Genomic DNA, 16,064 nt, shown 5'->3' on the forward strand with positions numbered 1-16,064 from the left:
CAAAGCTGAAAGGACAATGGGCTTCTCAATTCCCATGACATGGGACAACCTGTATGCACTCGTATGAAGATCGTATTCAGGTTTTAAATTAAAATTCTTTCCTATACATTCTCCACTGAAGGAACTTCCTTACACCATTTCAATATACAAAGTGAAGAATAACATTCCATACACTTAAGGCTTCACTTGCTGAAGTATAACAGTAATTACCAGTGGTACGCAGACTTAAGACTACTTACCTAGTTAGTAAATATTCTTAACGCTTCGGCGCAAAGCAAAAACTAATCCCTTTCAAGCAGCAGTATGGAATCTGAAAAACTGGCTACGCACTTAATCTTACTACGAAACTAATGTCTACAGTACTAAAAAACTAATGTCTCTTAAGTTCAAGATTAACACGCCAGATCAAATATTTAAGTGGGTAGCCAGTTTTAATTCTTATTTTACTACATTACATTTATGGTCAGAAGTTCGCTCTCGTCTCCCCTTCGCACCTTTAAGTACAATGCCATGTTCTTAGTTCAAAGAAACATTGCTTCTACACAAAAGCCTGAGCCTTAGCAGGGTATATGATAGTACAATCCGAATTTCCGACTGGAACAGTACGTGGAAGAAAAATCTATGTCATACAGAAACTTATGGCAGTCAGTTCTGAAAACCTTAAGAAAAAAACTTACGAAGTCAATCCAGGTTACAAAATGACATTTCAAGAATACATTTTACTTTAACAATTGAGAACTGGAATGGGAAACTGCAACATATGCATCTTTTAATTCAAATAAATCAATACGGCTGAATCCATACCAAACTCAGCTACCGCATTCACAAGAAATTCTCAGCGCATCTGAATATACGGCAGCATATAGCATACTTAATCTCATCAACGAGAGTAACTTTTGACCACAAAGTAATGCTTGGAGCACACCACTAAGATCATGGTATTAACACAAACCAAGTGTTCACTAAAAACAAACCCACTAGTTTTGCAAATGATACTTTTAATAGAAAACGTGAAATGGCACAAATTTTGTTTCTCAGAGAACGAAAGAACTCAAAAGACATTACAACCAATCAGTCTTAATGATTTGAATCATCGGAATGTTTACATCGACATTTACATACAAAAAGATTCAAAAGCATGTCTTCGTTAACGAAAGAAGATCGAAGAGCAAAATTTTCATTAAACCATAACTAAACTCGTGCATGGTATAAATAAGTGACATGATTGCGATAAATTAGTACGAACGTAACAAAATAGGTAACAAAATTTTGGTCATGATTTTTTATGTTTTACTTTGTTTTTGTTTTGAACTTGTTCGATTTGTATTTAGTTCTCATCGACTTCAGCTTCTGGCTCTTCATCGAATTCAGCGTCCTCATCAGCTGTGGCTTCCTGGTACTGCTGGTATTCTGAGACTAAATCGTTCATGTTGGATTCGGCTTCGGTGAATTCCATCTCATCCATGCCTTCGCCTGTGTACCAATGCAAGAAAGCTTTCCTTCTGAACATGGCAGTGAATTGTTCGGAGATTCGCTTGAACAGCTCCTGGATGGCAGTGGAGTTTCCAATGAAGGTGGCGGACATCTTGAGACCTCGCGGTGGGATATCGCAAACGGCGGTCTTTACGTTGTTGGGGATCCATTCGACGAAGTAGCTGCTGTTCTTGTTCTGGATGTTGAGCATCTGTTCGTCGACCTCCTTCATTGACATCCTTCCTCGGAATACAGCAGCAACGGTCAAGTAACGTCCGTGTCGTGGGTCGCAGGCAGCCATCATGTTCTTGGCGTCGAACATTTGTTGGGTGAGTTCAGGCACTGTGAGGGCACGGTACTGTTGGCTACCACGGGAGGTCAAGGGAGCGAAACCTGGCATAAAGAAGTGGAGACGGGGGAAGGGAACCATGTTGACAGCAAGTTTACGAAGATCAGCATTCAACTGACCTGGGAACCTGAGGCAAGTGGTAACTCCGGACATGGTAAGAGAAACAAGATGGTTAAGATCGCCGTAGGTAGGGGTGGTAAGTTTAAGGGTTCTGAAGCAAATATCGTACAGGGCTTCGTTATCAATACAATAGGTTTCATCTGTGTTTTCGACCAACTGATGTACAGAGAGGGTAGCATTGTAGGGTTCTACGACGGTGTCTGATACTTTTGGGGATGGCACTACGGAGTATGTATTCATGATTCGATCTGGGTATTCCTCTCGGATCTTTGAGATCAACAGTGTGCCCATTCCAGATCCAGTGCCACCTCCCAACGAGTGTGTCAACTGGAAGCCCTGCAGACAATCACAACTCTCGGCCTCTTTCCTCACTACATCTAACACAGAGTCCACTAATTCTGCACCTTCTGTGTAATGACCCTTCGCCCAGTTGTTACCGGCACCACTCTGTCCGAATACGAAATTGTCTGGTCGGAAAATCTGTCCAAAAGGCCCGGAGCGAACAGAGTCCATGGTACCGGGTTCAAGATCTACTAAAATAGCACGCGGCACATATTTGCCACCCGACGCCTCATTGTAATAAACGTTGATTCTCTCCAGCTGAAGATCTGAATCTCCATGGTAGGCTCCCGTTGGGTCGATACCGTGTTCGTCTGATATGATTTCCCAGAACTGGAACGATAAGAAAGGTAAGAAAAACATTAATACAAGATTAACAACAATTACCAATACAAAAACAGAAAATTTGAGATACATGTTTAAAAAAAAAACTACAAAAATCCTTAGTGTAACCATAATACGTCAACATTCAACTCGATTGCTCTACTACTGCTTAAGTAGTACGATATTGCTAAAACATTACAAATAGTCCATGTTCTCCCCCTTTCCTCTGGAGGGAAATAAATAACCCTGATAATGTTTAATGAACAATCTACGCCGAATACGGTTGTCATAATAGCTACGAAAAATATATTTGGCATCCAGTTTACAGATTATGAAAGCTGAGTTTATATATGACCATCTCAAACCTTCGAGAGCCTGTTCATACATATTTGCTTGGAATATTTAAGTAGATCACTTTACGGGAAGGGGGAGAGGGCACTAGTTCTATGGACCATCTCACTTTATCCCCTTCAAGAGTGAAAGTACCAGAATTATGATTATACAATGTGGAAATACTAAACCACATTGTATTTTTGAAATTGAAATATTGTAACATGCAAATATTTTAGTCCCTAACATTACCCGGTTAACCGAGTTGCCAACCCAACAGTTAAGTGTCAGGTTATATATTTCAAATCTACATAAACGAAAATAATGCCATCATATTCAGAGTTACAAACTAGGAATGCTTGAGTATTCCAAAGTTCCAAATTTTGACTACTTAAAAAAACAAATCAGGATAATGCACATTAGAATTACCATAGTCCCGAATACTATAACTGACATTTCAAACAAGTAGGAACAAACTTACAAGGTGATTGAAGTTTTCCTTTAAGATATTCTGAAAAATGTTCTAGGTAAGTACATCATACAGATTCTTTTCAATAAACAAAACAGTTAGAACCGTAATTTGATCTCAATTTCCGAAGATAATGAAAAACTGTTCGAAATAACTTAGTATGCTTTTCTATAGTGTTACAATAGTTTTTAAGTAGCTCAAATTGCACCAAGTTCTGCAATTCCTCAATTTTAAGCAGTACTGCAAACTATCGGTGCTTATATCCTAAACTGGTTGAGATCAAATTTATGTTCTAAGTAAAATTTTAAGTCCTTTGTAATTGTTCCTACTTGTTCGAATAAGCTTTGTAACAGTCATGCTATTCAACATTATTGTATTTTCAAAGTGCATTGACGTATTTACTGTTTAGATGTCTGAAAAATTAGGTTGTGTGACAATGGTATTATGAAGGCTTGAAATAACTACCTGTGTTATTTGTTTAAAAGACAAAGCTGGGTAGGCAACATTGTTAATACTAAGAATGTGAGAAGCCCCTTGTGAATACTTGCAGGTTACAAAATTTCAATGAATTTTATTATTCTAAAAGTGCGTTTCAAAAAAGTACTTTTGAATTAGTATTAAAAATTCCTTTTATGTTGGTAAAGACTCCTCTTAACTGAAGGATACCACAATTTTAATACATAAGCCGAATGGGTACAATCTATTGCAAGATACGCAATTAAACCTTTCTAAGGACTAAAGTTCAGAAATATGACCAAACATAGCTAGACAACTTACATGGAACGTTTCCTAATATGAAAAGCTAAATTCACGTTACAGTAGGGTTATAATTGATAAATTCGTACCTTATAAATACGGATTTGTCCTGCCTAATACGCTTGTCTGGTAACAGTACGCTAGAGTCCAGCCAATAGAAGTATCAACAAATCATTTACATTGAAAACCTGAATTTTTCACCATTCGCTGCCAAAGTTGGAACAAACCATGTGCTGAATTCTAACCCATGACATCCAAATTGCATTTACTATCAAGCCTTGCCGATTAGTGGTAGCAGTATAAGAGGAAGAGACGGTCAAACTTTAGCTGAGGCACACAGGAGCTTATTTCTAGTCTGTTTTCTAGAAGTTTCATTTATTAAAGTATAAATTTGTATCTACACAATCCTAACCACTTCAGACTAGTCTGAGAAAATATTCCTAGGATCGAAGTGAAAACCAATGTACCGTAAATTCAAAATCTAAAGTGGCTTTATTAGTAATTTGTGTTAGAAGTTGAATTTCAATACAAGCTATGTCCCTTGGATCTGAACCACCTGACCTCCACTGAAAATAAGGCAGCAACTTCCTAGGTAAATATGATCCGTATGCTAATCAGTCACTGGAGTCCATACTACCAGTCAATTACTCAAGGTTCTTTGGTAAATTTGGAATAAATTCAACAAATGACTTCAGAACGGAACACGAAGTAGTCCAAGATACAATACTAACAGTAAAATTTAACTCAAATCTTTAGTTTCACGTAGTCATTTAGAAAAACGAATGATCGATGGAAGTGAATATGACTGGTGGGATAAGTGTTGAAACATTTCATTTGAAATCAACACTGAATCTATCCTCAGATTAAAGTGATTTATATTCTAACCACTAATCACTATGGCATAAGATGCAAGGGTAATTATTCGCGAACCAGTTTCAAGGTTACCGATCCCCAGTTCTCAAAATTCTTTTACCAAAATTATTGCACGAGTAATATTGTTAGATAGGTATTTGCAGCTGATCTAAAGGACCTAGCACATGGTTAAGGTGTCACTTTAAAGCTTTCGAAAACTTCCAGTTGGTAAATAACTAGGCTTGCAAAATTCTAAAAAAAAGTCAATTTTCTGAAGTCTTTTTTTGGGAAAAAGAAAACTCAAAAGTTCTTTCGAGTTCCCACACGTAAACGTGTCTCAAACTCGTGAGAACAAAATTTCAGATTACACAAGAAATAATTGTCCAGATTAGTCCATTCCTGGAAGTTCTCTAGATATGGTTTCAGCAGTCGAATGATCTAGTTTTTTCGGCTGACTACATCTGTCAGGGAAGATTTAGTCTGCCTGTTCGAGTCACAAGCTTCACCTCACATAGAACTGCACGAATCCAGAACATTTCGCTTCCCAAATGTTCAATCATAGCAGTCCGAATTTTATAGTTCTATTGAAAAATTATAAGATTGAGAAAACCAACTTTCGAAAGAACTTTTAAAATTCTAGTGTTATATACGTACGTTTCAAAACTTCATAAACTTTCAAACTGGACAAGATCGTGCCACTAACCAACGCGCTAGTCCACTAGTCAGCCACAAATAATGGAACAAATTTCACTCATACAATTCTTGGTAAATTGACAACTTTAGGGGCCTGTAATTTCGAAACAAGTTCACACCCAGTGGTAGCATAAACTAACTTCAAAATCTAGCTTAGACTCTGGAGAAAAAAAAAAAAAAAAGAAAGAAAAAAAAAGCTTTCGACATGGAACCGCTCCTGGAAAAATCAGAACGCAGAGAAAGCCCCACACAGTATGTGCAACACTAGCATGATCTCTGAAAACACCAAGGGCACCTTCCATCAAAGGTAAGCGCACTACCGCTGACTCAGTAATCTTCACGAGAACTAATGGATGTTAGATAACACCAGTCAAAGGTACATTTTGTAAAATTATCAAAATTTTATGAACGTTAATTTACATATGCTGATGACTGCGACGATTAATATCTGACAGCTATAACTCAACGCTGCCAAGCACTTGCAAGCCCATTTTTAGAACTTTAAATAGTACGAGTTAATATATTTCCAATTTTCGAGGACAATATGAACGCGACAAGTAAACTAAAACAATGTTACATTACAACGACAAACAGATGCTCGGGAGAAACTAGACCGCCCCCCATCACATGTGCACACCTTAAAAACTACTGTGCAGCAAAGTAGGCCAACTCAGACCACAAATCTTAAGCATAGCAAAGGATACGAGTCCCAAGTTCTACCCCAAAATTTAACTTTTGGAATTTACGGATATCCTATCACTATTCTGGTCAGAAACCTGACAGGAAAGCTGAAACGCTATGTCCAAGATACAAAAGTCACTAGTATCCAATTCAGTCCATCTATACCAGTATTACAAAATTAGCTTATTGGTGTAATCCCAGAGCACAAATATTGCAGATTGAAAATTATGACCTTCAAATTTCCAACACTCGACCACTGAATGTAACAAATTTGAAATACATTGTGAAATGAAATTAAGTTTTACGTTCCACGGTTATGCCGGATAAACGAGACTGATGAATGAAGGTAGGAGGAAACGGGAGAACGAGAAAATTACGCACACTGTCTACACCACACGAAAGCCCAACTGGCGAGAGCTGGGATCGAACCAAGAACCATGCACCAGCGGTGAACCCTATACCAGTGAGCCACCGCGACCCCTTAAAATGCATTGTGATTCAATCATATAGATATACTGCTTCTATGATCCTATGCCAGAAATCTGGGTCAATTTATTATTAATTCATGCCGTCATCACTGGTCTAGTAGCGCAAGTCCCTTTCGGTGCACATGGTCCCGGTTCGATTTCCGGCTGGAGTACGAAAACAAATTTTCACGTTCACCGTCATTCACTCATCCGTCTCCTTTAGCCTAAAAGATAACTGTACTACGATTAAGTTATAAATTCATATTTCGCACAAATTCCTGCAGCAACCTTAACAGCATCTGGAGTATTTGGAGGGAGCACAAAACCTTAGTGAAATCTCTCAGATTGGGAAGGGATGCTGCAACGTGCAGTAAAACTTCAAAAATACAACGAAAAATTACGCTTCACGATTAGGGACCTTCAGGCTAAACACGTAATTCAAGTGAATCATGAAACAACTGATTGAATTAGAATGGGGAAACTGAAAAATCGATAACTCCTGATGTCCAGAACCTTATTTGACCTGGGGTCGAAGCAGCGACACCCTTCAGCAGTGGTGACCGCTGTGCCCCAACAATAGCGTTTACTGTAAGTATTCTAAGTTCCATTACTTCACATTTTTGCGCTAGCTGTGCTATTTCATGTTAACACGAATTCATGTTGTAACAAGTATTACGAAAATAAACCACCAAATCATACAATTTGAGCAAGAATTTCAGTGAAATATTTGAATGGTTGATATGGATAACAGTAAAAAGTTGAGATTGAATGTTATACTCAGCAATAGGGAGGATAATTCTATTGAAAATAGGATGTTTGTAGTATAAAGTAAATTAACGACTGTAACAAATATACTTCCAACCTCTTGTACGAATACTGGAAACTTGTGGACTGACTTGCTAGTTACAACTTTGCGTCTGTTTTATTTAACAGGTACATTCTTACCATTGATAAATAGCGTGGGAGTAAGTTGAAAGATTATACATCCGTTGAAAATATTTTAAGTGCTTCAAAATCTACAAATATTTAGTTTCACTGACTTGTGAACTAAGATATTTCGTTAAGAAGAGTAACGTCGCGCTTCAATGCAACTAGGCAGTTCTCTTGGAACTACAAGGAAATTTATTCAATGCAAGACTAGCACTGACAAATCTCATTTAAGGTAAAACAATACTGCTAATCAGGGTTGGCAAAAACCATGGTTTTTATTAAAAAAAAACAAAAAAAAAGGTTTTTTTTGTTTAAACCAGGTTTTTATGGTTTAAATGATTTGCTCTATATATTCATATCATATATGGACAGAAATAAGTTTGTTTCGCCTTGATATTATGCAACAACCGGGTTATGCTGGAAGGGGTCACATAAGCTTAAAGCGGAATAAAAACCGCTTCTCGAGTTACATCCGAGAGAAATTGTCCTCCATTTGAACTCGGAACCAGAACTAATTGGCCACAAATGCGATACGTCTGCCGACTCACTCACGAAGGAATCCTGATAAAATACGTTGTACTGATCTTTACATGCTTCTTAATATAACTGTCAAGAGTCATTTCAGAAGGACAAAAAGATAAACAGTTGCACAAGTGAAACCATTACACAGAATTAATTACATATGAACAATTTCAAAGTACGACGGAGTACAGAAGAACTAATCTAGTTCAAGTTAGTTAACAACGACTTTTATTGGTCCAAATTAAAGAAATACACCGACTTAATCTGCATATCAATAAGAAAAGGGAATAAAGATACGAATTATTTGAGTCCACTTTGGCTCAGACTCATTTATACATAAATAGATACCAAAGATACTTATTTCACTAAATGCCTCTCGTGGGGTCTGTATGACCCACCCACCCACACAAAAAGTACGGCATTTTCGATGTATTTTATCAATAGTAAACATTGAAACGAAACAGTATTTAGAATTTTTCTTCGATTGCAATTACATAATAACTACAAAAAAATCACAAAATAAACATTTATAAACTTGTAAAAAAAAGTTGCTTTTGTAGTATAATCTTTTTGAGTAATGAATGGGGAATTTAGGTCTGAATATAATACGAATAATATACGGGAGTGAAACGTGATAACCCACAAATGTGTGTTCATCAAGATTTTACAAACACTTACACTTTTACGAACATTTTTTTGTTTTTTGGTTTAAACCAGTTGGTTTTTTTGAAAAAACCAGCTGGTTTAAACCACCTTGGTTTAAACCAGCCAACCCTGCTGCTAATATAACAGATACTAACAGAAGGGTAAAAAAAACATCTTGCGTACATGATCAAATCAACAATCATTACTGGATTCAAGGTTCCATTTCAGAAATCCCCTTTTCCCCAGAAAACTGCAACACTAGCATGGGAAGTATTGGCTGCTTTTTTTTTAATACATGTCTGGCCGGAAATATTTTGATTAAAGCCGGTGATCGGTACAAACTTCTTACCAGCGCTTTTATGACCGGTTTTCTTTTCAAATCTATGTAGTTAGAAGCAATTGCATCTAGTTCGAAGTAATATTTAAAAAATAACTTTCCTTCTGTAATTCCAAAACTCACCTTCCACCATTTAGGTATCAACTATTAATACCGTATATTTTGTTCATCTGTTTAGATAATTTTAAGGAGATGACAGGAACTGTATCGGAAAATTTGAGATTCACATAAGGAACTTTATACATTTAGTGGGTGAAAAGGACAAAGCAACTTCCTGTAGCTGATGTAAAGTTTAAAGAAATTCCATTTTCCAAATCCAAAATTGTCACGTCAAGATTAATATACTTTTGTTCATCTGTTTCGATAATTTTATTGAAGTAGCAGTTACTGTTAAATACAATAAAATGATCAATATCGATTTCAGTTTCTCACTTATAGCACAATGTATCTATTAAGCTTATATTAACAAGGATATGCAGAATACAGGTGCTAATGCACTTTTGTTCAGGATAGTACATTTCCTTCCCATGGATGGGTCCAAACATACTTCACAGACCTATATCATAGGGAATTTAAGGGCTGCCGGTTTTTTTTTTATTTTCCGAAGTTGGCAACCCTAATGGAAAGTCGCCATAATATACACAAGTACATCATTTTCAGTGTAGCAATCAAATCAGAACTTAAATCTGAAAATTTATTGTAATAAAACGACCTACTCCACTCCGGTCGTGGAATAAAATTAGTAAATATACGATTTTGGACCACTTGTGGTATTGCGCGATAAACTAGCAAAAACAGTTCACGTTCCCTTTCGGTTCACGAATTATTGCAGCTTATAGCCACCTTTTGTTAACTACCCGCAATAGAGTAAAGTGTTTTGAAGTGTTATTGGTGAACCCTGCATCACACGATCGTAAACAAAACGTGAATGCAAGGAAACTAAAGTCCAATCCGGCACACATCTTGTAAACCTCAAATGGGTTCTCAAACACCTATGAGATAAAACTTAGGAATCTCTATTCGTGTATTAGGCGCGGAAGCTTTATCCGCAAAACTGACCTATCAGCAATACTCTCACGTAGTCTGGTTATTCAGCAAATAACCTTAAGCACCAGTATTTAATTTATTCATGGAAGTATCGACCACTGTTCAGTGATTCGTGAATTCTCAGTAAAGTAAATATTCAACTATTTTCCATTACGCAACTCACTAAATATTCGGCAAGAGTGCACTTTGAGCAGAACAAGTGATTTTGTCACAGGATATGGCATTCACATAAGGTAAAGCAGGGATAAGAAGAGTAGGGTCGGGTTAGCTTCGGGAAGTTTGCACCCACTTAAATAGTGTCTCTTCGTATTGGTATTTATTCTGTACCTGTTCCTATGGTTGTTCTAAAATGAACTTTTGACAAATATTCCTTCACGACCACGTACCAATCCCTACAGTCGTCGAAATATACGTATAATGCCGAAGGCCCAGAAATCTAAATCCCTAACAAGTGAATGCTTAGTCATTAATATTGAAAATGCTTAATTGATATGTTCCACAACAGCTTCTTTGCTAGTGTGAAATCATTCTTCACTAGAAAGAAAAAATCCCAGGCGCTATGTCAAGCTTAGCGTCTACTTTGATGCTAGTATTCAAAATCTGGCATTGAATTCCGAAGTTGGCCGTCCGCCTGGCTTTTGACAAAAAGCGTAACAGCTACGCGTAATAACGAAAATTTAAACATCAATGTTTAGGGTCGCTCTAGAAGTGTCAGTATGTATGACAGAGCAAGGCAGAGTTTAGGATTAGGGAGGGTAATGATACCAACTGGGGCGTCCCTGTACACCAGCAGCCATGTTTAGGATACAAACGTTACTTTTCCCACAATCCAACCATGCGGTAACCTTGCACAAAGTAGTTCCCTCCACTTGATAACAGTTTCATGTTTGTAATTGTTTACAAAGAAAAACTCCCGCTCTCCATTACTACCAAGGACAAAACCGAGCAAATTATCCATTTCTTCAGTTACAATTTTCCCAAAATTTGGCTAGAAACCAACAACTTCGGAACTTAATCCCAAAATCTTAAAGTTTTGACTGGATGGATAGAAAAGTTTCCGGATCAACTTTACACGCTCCAGCTGCGCATCAATAAGTAGGACCGCTTTAAACGGGTATAGTAGAGTAAAATAAGTTTGGTAGGGGGAGGAACGGGTTAGCTTGTTAATAGTTTTGACCCATTTTCATAAAACTTCTCTTTTAGACTCAATGGTTATAAAACATACAATGCTCCTTTCTAAAACTAGTTAAACTGATAATTACAAGTTATCTGAGGAACAAGCCATACATCAAAGCAATGGTCCCCAACCATTTCGCCTTCACTGTATCCTCATTAACATGGCAACCGTTCTAGTGCAAGTCTCAAGTCTACAAAGTATGATTAAGTACTGAGCAGCTACAGCTGGAGGCGCTAACCGGTTGGGAACCACTGCACAAAGCTACTTATACATTATACCGGTAGTTAAGACAAGCAGCCATTTGTATTAAATTTATTCTCAGCTATGTGGCACCAGGTTTCTCAGAACTGTCGGGCAGGTAGTCATTCTTTTAAGACTACCTCAATCGTCTCCCCCTATACACACGCGAAGAGAGCAGATAAAATTTAATAATTACTTGTATTCACACTTGCGAAACTGCAGTTTTCATACCAATTAAATGCTGAAGTAAATTTAGTATTAAAAAAAAAACACTATAATAGGTTATAGATACATATTAAAGCTACATGAAAATTTCATCGATTAACTGAACTCTAGCACCCTTTTGACTACTATCCAGCTTTGAGGCAAAATTTGTATACAAAGCTTAAACCTTAATACAAATACGTAATTTATTTATTTATAAAAAAAAAAAAAAAAAAAAAAAAAAAGTGACCAGAGAAGTTCCAGACTGGAAAGCTGCCTTCTGCAAGAAGTCCCGCTTTACAAATTCAAATTACAATGAAAACTTGAACTGCCTTTATCATCTCGCATTTTTTTAAAATTCAATACTGCGTAAAGACTACCTGACATTTTAGTAGTTTATCCCCCCCCCCCCGCCTTTCATATTTCTACAATTTAAAAGTATCCTGAAAAAATAACCTGCTTTGGTACACAACTGAAATCTTGCTCGGATTCAGCTTAGTTCAATGTTAGCCGGAGCCTTACATATTTCGCAGTCAGGTTCCTATTCAACGCACAATATCTACGACTTTAATGTAGGCCTAACTAAACGAAAGATGGGAGCAAAAGTCAACCTTATCGTTAACCTATTATGCTAGCTTTTATATGCGTATCGCTAGTCACAGCCATAAACCTGTCATTTTTACTTCCCTAGTCACAGCCCATGGTTGGCCCGACTTTCATTGTTGTATGGTTGGTTAACCTGCTTTGACGCACTATCAAAATTTTATCACAGATAAATCTCATCAATTCTCCACACAGCACTTTGTTACTTCGTAACCCTCCTTTTTGGCCATTTTCTAACTATTCTACTGGAATTTCGAATGGAGAATTAACATACCAATACCCAGCGGTTTCCCCATATCCGGCAGAAAACCACGTGACAAAAAAAAATCAATACATTGATCGTACGCGTTAAATACAATATAGTATGTTAAACGCTATTAAGGGAAATTAAGCATTGCTGAAATTTTGTGCAGCATTCGTTGCAGCATAGAAGTGAGGTCATCTGGAAATCCCAGTTCCTTCGCTGTGCACGAATTGCACCACCATTAATATTTACGTAATCAGCATTAATTTTCATTTTTTTTTTTCCAAATTCCATGAACAGCATATAAGTTTTGTTTTTCTTATCGGGAAGTTTGCAAAGTCTACACATTGAGTCATGAACATTTTTCTGCTTCCGGACACCACCCTTCCAACCTCGCTGCCATATTGCTTACTGGTCCGTTAGAAAAACTTAAGCCGGCACATGCTCCTTAACGCAAAGTGCCAAGCCTTGGAACATATTCCAATATAGTAATTGTAACTATTATGCACACAAAATTATTACTTGACTAATGAAACAAATCTTTCACGCAATGCCCCCCTCCTCCCAAATATTTTTGTCTTCGGAAATCCAAATAGCATTTAGAAACCACTTTGTAAGTTGTCGCGACGGCGGGAACTTCTCAGTCACACACTAACATCAATATTTGCACAACTTTTTGTAAATCTACTTTCTTTATCACTAATGATAATCACTCACCTTTGCACCAATCTGGTTGCCGCATTGTCCAGCCTGAATATGTACTATTTCACGCATCTTGCCAGCACTTTTTCGAATAAACGTCCAACAACCAAACTTTCTTCAGGCCAAGTGACCGGCTCTGCGCGCTTTCGCTCCGGTAACGTATTTTTCAACTTGGAATCTGCATCACGTGACCCACCCCAGCCTCTATGAACTTGCTTTCGATTGGTTGCTTTCTTGCCGGAGTTCAATTCAACCGGTAGATGTCGGAGCGATACAGCAACGCATTCTCTGTTCTCATGTCGCGGGAAGCAGTGTGACCACCGCTAGTACTTTCGCACTAGATCTAGTACCTTTTATAATATTTTTAGTGTTTTAGTACGCTCACCAATAAATTTAGTACTTTTCTCCTTTTCTTCTCTCATAAAAATATTTGGGAGAGATAAAGGAATCTCATGAAAATTTATCGATTTTGTGCTGTAACTTATAATTCATTGTATTGGGGAAAATAGGAAGTACAAAAGTGTCAAAGAACGAAGGGTTAAAACTAATAAATGACCACAGTAAACAATATTACATATTTGGTGATTCGTTTAAACAGTAGGCTATTAAGGAATTAAAACTCGATTTTCTCAATAAGCCCATTTTATGATATTTCGTGTTTTCTCTCGACATGCTCTATATTATTTGTCATACTTATGTTACTTTATAGGTTTTACAGTGAGTTCTAATATGACAATTAAGCAGAGATTCCGACAGGATTTTTAGTTTGTGAGTGTAAAGTCAAAATTAGTAGGGTGTAAGTGGTTTGTACGGTTTGTATCGAATTTTGGCTGTAAAAAATTTAAAGTTGGGGGTTCTTTCAAGAATGTAGGAGGTCACTGCCCCACCCACAGGGGAAGGGGAGCTGCCGGAAACCTTCTAGTAAGATACTAACATCTTAAAATGTCATAAACAGGGTGAAACCGAAGCAGATAAAATTTTAGCACTTTTTCCCTAGATCTAGTACTTTTTTCTGCTTAGGTTAGTACGAAATATTTTTGCTGGGTGGTCACACTGGCGGGAAGGCGGCAGAGGGAAATATGGTTGGCGTTGCACCTAGCCTCTCCCTTTCTCTCTTCCTCTTTGTTTTTTTTCTTTCCCGCCTAGCAAAGAAAGCGTTCGTCTTGTGCAAACTTAGTAAACGTGCACTAACACCTGTGTTTAAAATAAAATATCGCCATTTTTGGTATGAAGATCTTACTACTGCATAAAATTAAAGACAAAAATAAACATTCAAAATTTGCAAACATTACATATCCTCCCCCTCTTTTTAAGTCGATCTTTTATTTTTATTATTATTATCAATATAGGCCAATATAATAAAAAATACCATATCAATATATTGTTCAAGACCACGCAGTAGTTAGTTCATATTTGCAGTAAGTAACTCTCATCATAAAAATACTTTCAAGACCGCCTAAAAATCTTGAATCCATCCAGGAATCGATACTAGGAGCACACACAAAGTGGGATTGTTAAATGTTTTTACAACATTGGAAATGACAAAGAATAACTCATACCACAATGAATTCTGCAAACCAGTGGCGTAACTAAAGGCTCAGGGGCCCTCTCGCAGATAATGTGGAGTGAGGCCCCCTTTCCTACGTCCCACATCACGATTTGGGGCCCCTGATGGCTTGAGGCCTCCCGCAATGCGAGGCCCTTATTTACGCCCCTGCTGCAAATCATTGTACAGTATTGTAATTTTGTTTACATTAATTTAGATTGGTTGCAGGGGTGCAAACATGGGGTTCCGGATATCCCTCTTTCGGCTGGACTGGACCTTCGCAAACAAACATCTTTGGGTCCACGCATGGTTGATTGGTTTGGAATTTTCTCTGTAGCAGTGAGGCTATTTGAGATTGAGATATGGAGCTACAGTTTATCAATAGGATTAGAGCAAATAAGGACGTGTGTTCTCGGCGGAGATCGAACCCTGGAGTGATTCTTTTATATCCTTACTTGAATTTCAATACTATACATGGTTTATCTGGTAGCTCATTCATACCATAACCATACATTCTAAGCAAAAGTCATACTTTTGGTTTAACAGTTCTGAAATTACTTGTGGCAGGTTACTTTTTTTTTTCTTGAAGTTTAGCACCCCTTTTCAGCAGAGACTATATGAGACATGGAGTTACAGTTTAAGATGGAAGCAGCGTAATCAAATTTTTAATGCTCTCCTTCCCATAGGGAATCGAACCTGAGACGTGTGGCAAGTGATATTCTAGAAGGGAAATGTCAATTAGAACTTTTCTCTTATTTCCAAAAACCTTTTGGTTATTCAAACGGCCAGAAATTTCGTCTTCATTAATTTTATTCTCTCCTTTCTCGTTTTTCTCACCTACCTTTTTTTTTTTCAGTTCATACAATTAAATAGAACACGATCGACCTCTTGACGCAGTAGCAAATCTTAAATTAATAATAGTCATAAAATGTTACAGATCTTTAAGTTACTTGATTTTTTAGAAGCTGTCCCAGGACTCGTGCTTTTCGTGCGTCCTTGGTGTATGGATGGTGT

The 16,064-nt window shown here is 37.3% G+C and overlaps 1 protein-coding gene across 1 annotated transcript; it reads right to left on the minus strand.

Annotated features, from left to right (window-relative positions):
• Positions 1 to 978: 978 nt before the first annotated feature.
• Positions 979 to 13,678, minus strand: LOC145669793 (tubulin beta-1 chain). Its single transcript, XM_081738136.1, has 2 exons — positions 13,520 to 13,678; positions 979 to 2,614 (listed from the first exon to the last, which is right to left on the minus strand). Exons 1-2 carry the CDS (start codon positions 13,574 to 13,576, stop codon positions 1,328 to 1,330), a joined length of 1,344 nt encoding a protein of 447 aa, XP_081594262.1. The 5' UTR covers positions 13,577 to 13,678; the 3' UTR covers positions 979 to 1,327.
• Between the last annotated feature and the right edge of the window lie 2,386 nt (positions 13,679 to 16,064).

This window comes from Thermobia domestica, chromosome 2 (assembly GCF_964235325.1).
Source record: "Thermobia domestica chromosome 2, izTheDome1.hap1.1, whole genome shotgun sequence".
NCBI lineage: Eukaryota > Metazoa > Arthropoda > Insecta > Zygentoma > Lepismatidae > Thermobia > Thermobia domestica.

Bases quoted from the DNA above. Each gene is read 5' to 3' on its own strand.
- LOC145669793 (XM_081738136.1), bottom strand. From the start codon at position 13,576: ATGCGTGAAATAGTACATATTCAGGCTGGACAATGCGGCAACCAGATT. The intron at 2,615-13,519 runs GTGAGTGATTAT...TTATCGTTCCAG, and splicing joins GCAACCAGATTGGTGCAAAG to TTCTGGGAAATCATATCAGA.